This window comes from Nematolebias whitei, chromosome 6, assembly GCF_014905685.2.
Source record: "Nematolebias whitei isolate Nwh7 chromosome 6, NemWhi1, whole genome shotgun sequence".
NCBI classification, from domain to species: Eukaryota; Metazoa; Chordata; class Actinopteri; order Cyprinodontiformes; family Rivulidae; genus Nematolebias; species Nematolebias whitei.
Genome location: NC_056503.1, coordinates 6,802,576 through 6,815,398, shown reverse-complemented (window position 1 = coordinate 6,815,398; position 12,823 = coordinate 6,802,576). Strand labels below are relative to the sequence as shown.

Sequence of the window (12,823 nt, the reverse complement as noted above, 5' to 3'; positions counted from 1 at the left end):
GTATTGGATGCCTGTGGTCTTCAGGTGGGTTCAGACTTCCACAGATTATTCTCTGTAAACACAGTTTACACATGTTAGTTGAAGCTCTATCGTATAAAAAATAAACCACATAAGAACACCATTCAGAAACACTGCCGTACTCTCTGGACCAAAGATAATTTTAAATGGAGTGAGGTAAAGTTTAAAACTGTTCTGTGAGCAGATGAAACAAATTATAGATGTCATGTCCTCCATACTAAAGGAGAGAGAAACTATTGTTATTATCAGCATCAACGTTAAAAAGCCCCCCTCTCTAATCTCTAAAACATGTTTTAGCACAACACATGCTACCATCCAGGTGACATCTTTTTCAGGAAAGGCCTCTGTTGCAGAGTGGAGATCATGACATGCTGCAGGAAGGAGCTTCTCCTTCAGCTGTGGGCTGCACACAGGTGCAGCAGGTGCTAAATAATTTTAAATAATTTATTTTAAATTTAAAAAGTCATGCAGATCGTGCGGCTCATCCATCAATCAGCCAATTGTGTGTCATGTCCAATCTTATTTTGAAAAACTGTGATAGAGCGAGTTCACGAAAAACCAGTGATGGATAAAGTACTCAAACACTGTACTTAAGTAAAAGCACAAATAAACACACAAAAAATGTGCTCTAGTAAAAGTAGAAGTACCACATGAATGTTTTTACTTAATTTAAAGTAAGTACTTGCTTTTAAACATACTAAAAGTAAAAGTACTTGCTGAATGTATTACCCAATGCAATGGTCTACAATATCATTAAGTGTGCCTACTGTATGTGTATTTTCTGTAATACATTAATAGTGTTGTGTCATTTTAATGAACAATGCTGCAGATAATACATGTTTTTATTGTGTTTACTCTGTGACACAGTTCACACTTGGACTTGTGATTCTGTGCATCAGAATTTCAGGGATGGCCTGCAGAGTTAAATGTCCATCCATCCATTAACTTTTTACCTGCTTCTTCCACTTTGGGTCACGGGGGTTCGCCGGTGCCCATGTCCAGCAATCACTGTGCTAGGGATACATCCTGGACAGGTTGCAAGTCCATCACAGGGACACATAGAGACAAACAATCATTCACTCTCTCATTCACACCTAGGGACAATTTAGAGTTACCAATCAGCCTAACATTTTAGTCTGTGGGAGGAAACCGGAGTACCCGGAGAAAACCCACGCATGCACGGAGAGAACATGCAAACTCTACCCAGAAAGACCCCCGGACCGGGATTTGAACCAACAAACTTCTTGCTGAGAAGCAGCAGCTCTACCAGTTGCGCCACCGTGCTGCCCAGAGTTAAATGTCATTAAGCAAAATAATAAAGAGGAATGATTATAGCTTTGAAAGTTTTTATTTAACACAAAGCAAAACCAATGTGTCATTTTAACTGCAGTAAACACATTTAAGTAAAAGTTGTCTGCCTGAACAAAAGGAGCATTAGACCTAACAAAGGAACAGACACTGATTAGTTCAACTCCAGTTTGTCATCAACTCTAGTTAAAATACTGTCTAGTCGACCTTATAATGGTCAATAGTGAATAATATTTTAACTTTCTGACACCATTTTCAAAACTTGGACCTGAGTGTCGAGACATTTGGAGACATCTCTTGTCTCCTGTCCTAACATCATGAATTGACACATTTTAATATTGCAGCAAGAATTTCTTGTTCAAGTTCAGAAGAAGTTGGTTTTCAGTTTTGGAGTCCAGTCTGGCTCTTTTAGGAGAGAGAATCTGTCCAGCTCTACTGAATAGTCTTTCAATAATATTTTAATAATCTTTCAATAAGGCCATGGGTGATGTGTATCTTCTGGCTGACTCTCTACAGTGGAATCCATTTTGGGTATGTTAGCGTTGCTGCAGGTGTGCCCAGCTCATTGATGTATATACTGGAATATATGTCATTAGCCCAGCTCTTCTTGAAGGAGGATCTAATGTTACCTGCCCACTTTGCAGTGATTCAATGGACCAAGTGTAGTAGAACGTACAGATACTTAATGTAAAATGTAGTGGAGTAAAAGTTGAAAGTACCAATGTTTAACTCTACTTAAGTAAAGTACAGATACATGAAAATGGACTTAAGTACAGTAACGAAGTACTTGTACTTTGTTACATCTCACCACTGAGAAAAACGAACTGCCAAGTAACGAGGGACTACTGTATTTGAAATTTGAAGAGGCATGTTCCCACAGAGTAGAGCCACTGCTCCTCCCCATCGAGAGGAGCCAGCTGAGGTGGTTCAGGCATCTGGTAAGGATGCCTTCTGGACACCTCCCTAGGGAGGTTTTTTGGGCATGTCCAACTGGGAGGAAACCCCGGGGAAGACCCAGGGCACTCTGGGGCGACTATGTCTCTCGGTTGACCTGGGAACACCTTGGAGTCCTCCCAGAAGAGCTGGAAGAGGTGGCTGTGAAAGAGATGACCTCCCTGCTCAAGCTGCTGCCCTCGAGACCTGACTTCGGAACAAGCAGAAGATGATGGATGCTGTCAAGATGTCAAGATGCATGGATGTTCCCACAGACCAAAACAATAGATTCATTGGTAACTCTAAACCGTCCCCAGGTGTGAATGAGAGTGTGAATGCTTGTTTGTGTCTCTGTGTGATGGACGTGTAACCTGTCCAGGGTGTTCCTCATCTCTCGCACAGTGACTTCTGGACATAGGCACCAGCGACTTCCGAGAACTGGAAAGGAAGAAGTGAGTAAAGATGATGGATGGACGAACGTTATCATTAGGAAGGGGGGGGGGGGGGATTTCCTTTGGAAGTTTGGTATTTCAACACAACAGTTCATGACTTTACCCTGTGGCGTTTTTACCAGCAAGTTTTCATAAATGCAGAGTTTGTGTGCATGACTGGCCGTTTATGGTCCTGATCTGTGTTTTAAATAAAATCTTAATGAAGATGAGAAGCAGACAGAAACAATCACAGGCTGATGAACAGCTGAAACATATTCAGCTACAATAAACGGATTTCTAAAAGTGCACAAAGAAAGTGTGTAGATATAAAGGAGGACATAATGTAACTATTTAGTCATGAAGTGATTTGCACAGACACGGTACTCTGCTGAATGTCACATTCAGCTCAGATGTGCATGTGAGTGTTTTCCACGTTGTCTCTGCAGCTACACGTGAGCATAAGCAGCCGCTGCCCTCAGACATCGCAGTCATCATGTACACCAGTGGATCCACAGGTGTCCCCAAAGGCGTCATGATCTCCCATGCCAACATCATCGCCAGCATTTCAGGGATAGCTGAGAAGATACCCAACCTTTGGTAAATCTCTGTGTGTGTGAGAGAGCTACAGTTTAATACTTCTTCAGTTAATCCTAAACTCTACTTTTTGAAAAAATATATATTTAACCTTATAATCTACCCTCACATTTATAATGATCTCATCTTACTGTTGTACATGTAAAACTGTCAGATTTTGCCCTGAAAAGATTTGTTCAGTTTATCCTGATGCATGCTCAATAATCCAGGTAGAAAATCTAACAAAGTTAAGTCAGGTCCTCTGGACAGATTCTTATTTGTTGAAACATTTCATCTTATCATCTTCAGTCTGAGGAGCTGCAACAAACTCAGTCTTATAAACAGCACCTTCTCAGTGGAGCAACGAGTTTGTTGGTAACATCAAGAACTAGCTGTTCACATGATCAAGAAGGACCATCAGCCTAGCAACTGATCATCAGCACCCTGATGGCTGTTTGCTATTCACAGGAGGCTGAGTGATACTAGCAATAACAGCATTGTAAGAGGGGGACAGTTGAACACGGAGGCCCCTGTTTAATGATGCATGGTTTCTTTTCACAAAGATGGCCTCCTTTACTCCTCTCTCAAACCATCGTTCCTCTCTATCCAGAATGTGAACATCTTCATCCCTGAAAGAGTGACCGCTGGCCTGGAGATGAGTGTAGACCGCAGAGTCCTGGCCTGATGTTGATCTTCTATGCTGGGCCATCCTTTTGGCCAGTGGCTCTTTAGTTTCCCCGATGTAAGACTGATCACAGCCCTCCTGACACTGAACAGCATACACAATATTACTCTGTTTGTGCCGAGGGACTGGATCTTTGGGATGAACCAGTCTTTGCCGTAATGTATTTTGGGGTTTAAAAGCCACTGGGACGTTGTGTTTAGAAAATAAATGTCTCCGTTTCTCTTTACTCCCGCAACATACGAAATGACCACTGGTCTGGGTCTGGGTTCCTCCTTTTCACCTGATGGCTGACTGGAGTCCTGTTTGGGTTTCTTCTCTGCTTTCAGGAAGGCCCAGTTAGGATATCCACATTGATCCAGGGTCTGTATTCTGTGAGTCTGTATTCTGTGGAATTTCTTCTTCTGCCTGGCTTTTGAGTTAGTGGAGACACTGTCTGATCATACAGAGTCCTGATGACTCCTAACTAGGCCTGTCATGGTAACAAATTTGGCTGGGCGATTAATTTTCTCAGAAATTATTGCGATAAACAATAATATTGTTTGAAATTTGACAATGATTAGCAATTACTGTCAAATTTAAGAAGAAATGTTGGTTAATTTGTTCTCCATGTAGTACTTTTTTTGACCACCGGATAGCAATATAAGACTGTTTGAATCGAAGGATGGATAGTGAAGAAGAGCAGTGTGCCTCTTTAGGACGAATGGGAGGGAGGCCCCTTGACGTGACATGGGCTGTCTCTCCTTCCTTTTATTCAGTTCTCAAAATGGCGGACACTCAGTGTGGTTTGAGCTCTTTAGCATAGCATTTTTAATACAAAGCTTTTAATAAAAAATCAGTAAACAAGTTCTCAGCTTCTTTTTGCAGAGAAAAACAACTTTTTACATGAAGGCACAGGTTTCCACCATGAATTTTGGAGCTTAACAAGACGGAGGTTTTTCCAGAGGTCGGCCTGTTGGCTTAGCTTGTAGCTTAGCTTCTCAGCTTAGCTGCTTTTAAAAATGTGATTTTAGATGGTTCAAACAGAATTTAAAGAGAAAAGAGAAAGGGAGAGGTCAGTGAAGAGCACCGGAGTTGAACCTTTTGTCATCCAGTGTCTTCAGTAGAAAGAGAGACACAAATAAACGATAAAGCTGATAAATGAAAATGGGGTTGATAATTTTCCTTTATCATGTGATTAATTGATTTGACTTCTTTGATGAAATTTTTTGGATAAAAGACAAAATGTTTCAACCGTCCAGAGGACTTAACTTGGTTAGATTTGTTCAGCTTGTCTGGGAATGTAGCTGTTTTGTAAATTATTTGTAGCTGCTTAATTTAAATCAAATCTGGGTCATTAATGGAGATGATCTCATTTAGTGAGACATGCAACTGAATTGTTGCAACCCTTCTCCCTGGAGACTAATAGGAGTTGAGAGGAAATGTACTCAGGGCGAAGGTTAGTATGAGTGGAGGAAATCTTTGGGAGGAAGGGCTGAGGAGGATGTAGATTACAGAGTTTACAGTACTGATGATCTGTATCTGACTTAAGGAAATTATGGTTTTTGTTTTGTATATGATAAGATGACAGCATAGCCCCAAACAAGGTTACTATTTGGAAGTGATACTGTTTGTGTTTTATAGGACATTTTCACTTCAGATAATTTTTCTTTGATTCATGATCAAAGAAACAGACATTGTTTATTTTAGGTGTAAACCCATTCTATAAACATCCATAATCAACTGTAAAATCAACCATAAAATCCCCTTTTCAAGCTTGTAAGAACTCTCACAGCCATTCTGTACTTCCCATCAGAGTGGCTTTTTTGACACAGTCTCTGTTTACAGCGAGGACGATACGTACATCGGCTACCTCCCTCTTGCTCATGTGCTCGAGCTTTGTGCTGAACTTCTGTGTATTTCTCATGGCTGTAGAATTGGCTACTCCTCACCTCAAACTCTTGCTGACCAGGTAAATGTAACTTGAATCACACTGATTTACTCAAACATAGAAAATCTGCTGAAAGTATCATTAAAAAGGAGTTTTGTTCCTTAGGTTTGGAAGATGCAGCCATTCTCGTTTTGTTATAGAGTAGAAGACTGACCCACTGTGATCAGTAATCACATACAGTGCTTTGAAAACATCTTTGTGCACCTTGAACTTTTCACCTTTTGGCATATTACAACCACAAATTTTTAAGTATTTCGCTCAGATTTCATGTGATTGTCTAATACAAAATACAGTAGTCCCTCGTTTATCACGGGGGATCCGTGCCCTGAAGTCCTGCGATAAGTGAAAAACTGTTTAGTGGGAATAATAGTACAAGTAGAAAGTAGTAGTTTATTTTTGCATATATAAAGGCGTTTTAAACCCTTCCCGCACTCTTGTAATATTCTAAACAATGCTTCTAAACTCTAAACACTCTAAAAGAGTGCAGAATGTCATGATTTCAGCTCTCTGCCTCAGGCTGCACTCTTGGCCACGCCCACTTCTCCGCTCTGCATGATCAGCTGATCAGCTGAGGGAGGAAGCTTCTCCCACAGGTGTGGGCTGCACAAAGGTGCTAAATCATTAAAAAATAAATAAATAAATAAATAAATAAATAAATAAAAATCCATGCTGATCATGCATCTCATCCATCAATCAGCCATTGTGTGTCATGTCCAATCTTACTTTGAAAAAACGCGATAGAGCAAGTCCGTGACAAACAACTGCGAAGTAGCGAGGGACTACTGTAGTGCATAATTGTGAACTGGGAGAAAAAATATTTGTGGGTTTCAAAAATTCTCATACAAAAAAGAAAACTACTACAAAGTGTGCAGCTTGACATTTTGGTGGGTTGGTCACTTTGCATATTTAGAGACAGAAATTTGTGTCTGTTCTTTTTTGCAAAATACCTGCAGTTCAGTCAGTCCTATGAAGATAAATCAGTCTCAAAAGTATTCACAGAAGTGTACAACAAGATTTGTATCCATTACAATAAGCGTACTTGCCTGCCTGTGAATGTGACTTTTGAAACTTTCTTCAATCTCCATATTCAGTAACGTAATGCTGCATTCAGGCTGGTGAAAAGCTTTTAACATATGGGCCCTAAACAACATATTTCTGACTTGGCGCAGTAGCTCCTAACCCAAATACAGTAACATAGGTGTTGTATCAATTAGATGTGATGGGGATGTGTCCACCTCATATTTAAAAATTATTTGTTTGGACCCCACACACACACACACACATTTACCATGAAATATTAGTTCACCCAGCGCTGTTTCTATTGCTATGTAAACAAATCCATTCCACTTGATTAATAGGAGAATACTCAAACAACTAAAAGTCCACTCCGGGTTTTCCTGGTTACTTACACCAGAATGCAGGAAATGACATCAACGTTATTCAAAATTTTATGGGGGAGGACCCCCCCACACACATGCACAGTGTGTCCCCCCTTCACATTACAAATGCTTCTGATGCCATTGTACAGTAGGTCTATACTTTGATTAATAAGCTTGGATCTGAACCATTCCATTGTAGCTCTGACTACCAGGTCCACCCAAGCCGGCTGAATACAAATGCACGCTACACTTTACTGATTTTTAGTTGTCACATACATTGAAAATAATAATTTTTCTTCCACTTCACAATTTTGCTTTATGTTAGTCTGTCACATAAAATCCCAGTAAAATAATTTGCAGTTTGTGGATGTAATGTGAGAAAATGGGAAAAAGTTAAGGGGTATGACAACTTTTTCAAAGTACCGTATAATTGGAACTGCTGAACACAGACAGTAGTACCTACTGTGGCATTATTAAAGCTGAAAAAGTCCACCCACCAGCTCATCTAAAGCTTATTAAAATGTTTGAAGAATTTATATGGTATGTGACATGAAAGTCTTAAATAAACCTTAACTTTTATTTTTAATGGGTGAGTTTTAGGAGAACTGGATGATGAGTTGTTACTTAGTAACAAAAGAGACTGGGATGCTGCTTTCTCCTGTTCTAGTCTTTATTCTTATCTCAGTCTGTAGGCTTCAATTTCACTATTTTTTATAAATAAAAAGTTATTATTTTTTAAGGGATAGCTTAGGATACCCAAGCCAACCCTAACTATAGGATTCATCAAAATTAAACGTCTTAAGCCTAGTCATAAAAGTAGACAATGTGTCAGCCTCATGGACAGAAACTGGAAGTTTGGCTCCATGAGAGGAGCCTGATAACTGAAAGCTCTGCCTCCCATTTTACTTCTAGAAACTCTAGGAACCACAAGTAAACCTGCAGTCTGAGAGCAAAGAAAATATGAAACAATAGGATCTTTAATATAAGATGAAGCTTGGTTGTTGAGATCTTTGGATGTTAGAAACCCTAACTCTAAGATCAGAACTTTAGCAGCAGCATTTTGAATCAAATTAAGACTTTTTAAAGGGTTTATTGAACATCCAGATAATAAAGAATTATAGTAGTCCAGCCTAGAAGTGATAAATGCATGGACCAGTTTTTCTGCATCATTTTCAGGCAAGATGTTTCTAATTCTAGTGGTACTGCACAAAATCCCATTGATTGTTGTGACTTTGCTTTTTTTCTTCTCACAGTCATCCAAGATTAAGAAAGGAAGCCGGGGAGATGCCAGTGCCCTGCAGCCCACCCTGATGGCAGCAGTCCCGGTTTGTCTTGAGTACACTCACTACAGAAACTTTGTTCAGCCTCATGTATGAGAAGGCTATGTTTGCAGTTTCTTCCCCCAAGCCACGCTCCACTTCTTCCCTTTAAGCTTTTAGTCACCAAGGAGATCAGATTTCATAGATTTCATTTCTAAATCCAGCATCATGTTAGCTCAGTTGGTAGAACGTAGAGCTGTTGCCTTCTAGCAAGAAAGTCACCGGATCAAATCCCAGCCGAGGAGCTTTCTGGGTGGGGTTTGCATGCTCTCTCCGTGCTGCGTAGGTTTTTCCGTGTACTCTGGTTTCCTCCCACAGAGCAAAAACATGCATGTTAGGCTGATTGGTAACTAAATTGTCTGTAGGTGTGAGTGAGAGAGTGAATGATTGTTTGTCTCGTTTGTCTCTATGTGTCCCTGTGATCGATTGGAGACCGATCACTCGGACGGAGGACATGGAGGTAGTTGGAGTGAGGACAAAGGACATGGAGGTAGTTTGGAGTGAGGACGGAGGACATGGAGGTAGTTGGAGTGAGGACAGAGGACATGGATGTAGTTGGAGTGAGAGGTGTCCTCCACCTCTCACACAGTGACTGCTGGGTATATGCTGGTGAAGATTCTCAGTCATCCAGGACATGATGAATTCAAAAAACGTTCAATACAAAATCAACTGGACTTTATTTGTAACAGAAGACGTTTCACTCCTCATGCGAGGAGCATTCTCAATTCAAAGAGCTGTGAAGTGAGGGATTCAGGTTATAAAGCTGACTGAGATAAGACACACACACACATATGTAGATTAGCAATTCACACCTAAACACCTTAACAGTAAGAGTCTTTTGTTACTCTAATTCACAGACGAGGCCCCTCTGTTCCTATCAAGTGTGAAAACCGGCTGGGAATCTGTCTTAAAGTTGCATTATATGTTTTAGAAAGTGGAAATCTGAGGCCTCCTCCTCTGTTAAAAGATGGCTTTTCTCGTTTTACATAAATTGCTTCCTTCACCCCCCTCTCAAACCATCTGTGTTCTCGGTCTAAAATGTGAACATTTTGGTCCTCAAAAGAGTGTCCCTTCTCTGTGAGGTGGAGTTGAACAGCAGAATATTGTCCTGAGGAAGTAGCTCTCCTGTGTTGAGCCATGCGTCTGTGAAGAGGCTGTTTAGTTTCTCCAATGTAGAGGTCTGGACAGTCCTCGCTGCACTGGACCGCATACACTACACCACTCTGTGTATGGGTGTTTTGTCTTTAGGGTGGACCAACCTCTGTCTGAGAGTCCTGCTGGGTTTGAAATGTACTGGGATGTTGTGTTTGTTGAAAATCCTTCTGAATTTCTCTGATACTCCAGCAACATAAGGGATGACAATGTTTTTCCATCTGTTGTTTTCCTTTTTCTGTTTATTGGTGTGTTTTGTAGATTTCCTTGCTGACTTGACAAAAGCCCAGTTTGGATATCCACATGTTTGGAGAGCTTCTTGGATGTGTTTCTGTTCCTTTTCCTTCCCTTTTGTCTTTGTGGGGACGTGTTCGGCCCAATGTTGTAAAGTTCTGATAACAGAGAGTTTGTGTTCCAGTGGATGGTGGGAGTCAAACAGAAGATACTGGTCTGTGTGGGTTGGTTTTCTGTAAACTTCAATGTTTAGACTGTCCTCTCTTTCCATCTGAATCAAACAGTCCAAAAAAGGCAGCTCGTTGTCGTTTGCATCTTCTCTGGTGACCTTGATGTTGTTATCGACCGAGTTAATGTGTCTGGTGAACGCTTCTATTTCCTTAGCTTGGATTTTGACCCAGGTGTCATCCACATAACGGAACCAATGGCTTGGCATTGTTCCCTCAAACGAGTTTAGGGCTCTCTGTTCCACTTCCTCCATGTAGAGATTGGCAACAATGGGTGACACTGGAGATCCCATGGCACAGCCGTGCTTCTGTCTGTAAAAACTGTCATTGAACTTGAAATAAGTGGTGGAGAGGCAGAGATCCAACAGGGTGCAGATCTGGTCTGGGGTGAAGTTGGTCCTGTTGATTAAGTCCTTGTCTTGTAGAAGTTGTTTTCTGACGGTTTCTACTGCTTCAGAGATGGGTATGCAAGTGAAAAGAGAAGTCACATCATACGATACAAGGGTTTCTCCTGGGGTTAGTTTCAAATGTGTGTTGTTCAAATGTGTTAGCAAAATCAATGGAGTTCTTTATGTGATGAGGTGTGTTTCCAACAAGAGGAGCTAAAATACCAGCCAGATGTTTAGCAATATTGTATGTCACTGAGTTCATGCTGCTGACGATGGGTCTGAGTGGAGTTCCTTCTTTATGTATTTTGGAAGTCCATAAAGACAGGGAGTGGCTTCCCCTGGGTACAATCTATAATACAACGATCGATTGATTGTTTTCTCCTTTTCAAGTTTTTGCTGGTAATCTGTGACTTTCTTTTTATAGGTGCTGGTTGGGTCCCTCTTCAGGGTCTCGTAGGTGTTACTGTCACTCAGTAGTGTAGTTATTTTTTCCCGGTAGTCAGAAGTGTTGAGGACTACTGTGCATCCTCCTTTATCAGCTGGTAAAATGGTGATGTTTTGGTCCTGGCTGAGTGATGTTATAGGTTTCCTTTCCTGTGGTGTGAGGTTTGAAGGAGGCGGTTTGGCACTGGAGAGGGTTGCTGATATTTTCATTCTGAGCTGTTCTGACTCTCCTTCTGTCAAGTTGTTGTTCCTAATCGCAGATTCAGTAGCCGTGATTAGTTCCACAACAGGTATTTCTTGAGGGGAGATGGCAAATTTAGTTCTTTTGCCAGCACATCTTTCTCAGGTTGTGTCAATGTCCTGTTAGACAAATTTCTAGCCCACTGGTCATGAAAATTAGTGTTGGAGACAACCTCCTGATCTTGACTGATGGTTTGTGATGAGAAAACAGCTCTCTCTTGTAATTTTAGAAACTTGCTTTTTTGACGTTCCTTGCTCTTTTGATGCTGTGTGAAAGCTGGGCCTTTTCAATGAAACAAGAAACTTCTTCCAACAGAGGAAATGGTAGCAGAGTAGACAGCTTCTGGAGGGTTTGATCCATTTTGAGTGAGAGAGCTTCAATGGTGAAGTGGATCTGTCTTATTCTCTCACTGAGCAGCTTGTTTTGAGCTTTCACGAGTATTTCTTCTGCTCTGTGTCCTTTAATTGTGGAGTTGAATTTCAAACTGCTGGGGGTGAGTTTTTCTTGTCTGCATCTCAGACTGAAGCGAAGATGGTTCCTGTAGTCTGCAAACTTCCTTGACATCTTCTCAAACTCCCGCACTGCTCCTAGGGTATCCTTCCCAAAATGTTTAGCAATATGCTGGTGAAGATTCTCAGTCTGCTGGGTATAGACATCAGTGACACTTGTGACCCAAAAAGGAAGAAGCAAGTAAAGATAATGGATGGATGTTCCTAAACACAACAAGGAATAACAGAGACAGAGTCCAGCAGGTGGTTCAGTTGAGGAGGTTCGGGCATCTGATAAGGATGTCCCCTTGGTGACTCCCTAGGGAGGTGCTACCAGCGATTGGGCCTGCTGTTCTAACAATACTAAACAGTAGTATTGCTACAAGCGTGGTCCCAGAGGCGTTCAAACATGCAGTAGTCACACCGTTAATTAAGAAACCTGGTCTTGACCCTTCAGCCTGCTCAAATTACAGACCAATCTCAAAACTCTCCTTTCTGTCCAAAATCCTGGAAAAAGTCGTTTTTACTCAGTTAAATCAGTTTTTAACTGAGAACAAAATCTTTGAGGTCTTTCAGTCTGGTTTCAAGCAGCTCCACAGCACCGAAACAGCTTTGGTTAGGGTTTGTAATGACATTTTAACAGCAAATGATTCTGGTCATGGCAGCACGGTGGCGCAACTGGTAGAGCTGCTGCCTCTCAGCGAGCAGGTCCCTGGTTCAAATCCCGGTCCGGGGCCCTTTCTGGGTGGAGTTTGCATGTTCTCTCCGTGCATGCGTGGGTTTTCTCCGGGTACTCCGGTTTCCTCCCACAGACCAAAAACATGCATGTTAGGCTGATTGGTAACTCTAAATTGTCCCTAGGTGTGAGTGAGAGAGTGAATGGTTGTTTGTCTCTTTTGTCTCTATGTGGCCCTGTGATGGACTTGCGACCTGTCCAGGGTGTACCCCGCCCCTCACACAGTGATTGCTGGACATGGGCACCAGCGACCTCCGTGACCCAAAATGGAATAAACGGGTAAAGAAAATGGATGGATGGATGGATGGATTCTGGTCATTTTGTGGCTCTTGTACTCCT

At 41.5% G+C, this 12,823-nt stretch overlaps 1 protein-coding gene across 1 annotated transcript in view; it reads left to right on the top strand.

Moving 5' to 3' along the window:
• The window catches only part of LOC119411505 (long-chain-fatty-acid--CoA ligase 3-like), a 53,997-nt gene that overhangs the window by 3,645 nt on the left and 37,529 nt on the right, over positions 1–12,823 (top strand). The window contains exons 4-6 of the mRNA XM_037678455.1: positions 3,137–3,287; positions 5,773–5,896; positions 8,508–8,579. Coding sequence (XP_037534383.1) covers positions 3,137–3,287; positions 5,773–5,896; positions 8,508–8,579 — 347 coding nt within the window. The remainder of the gene's footprint in view (positions 1–3,136; positions 3,288–5,772; positions 5,897–8,507; positions 8,580–12,823) is intronic.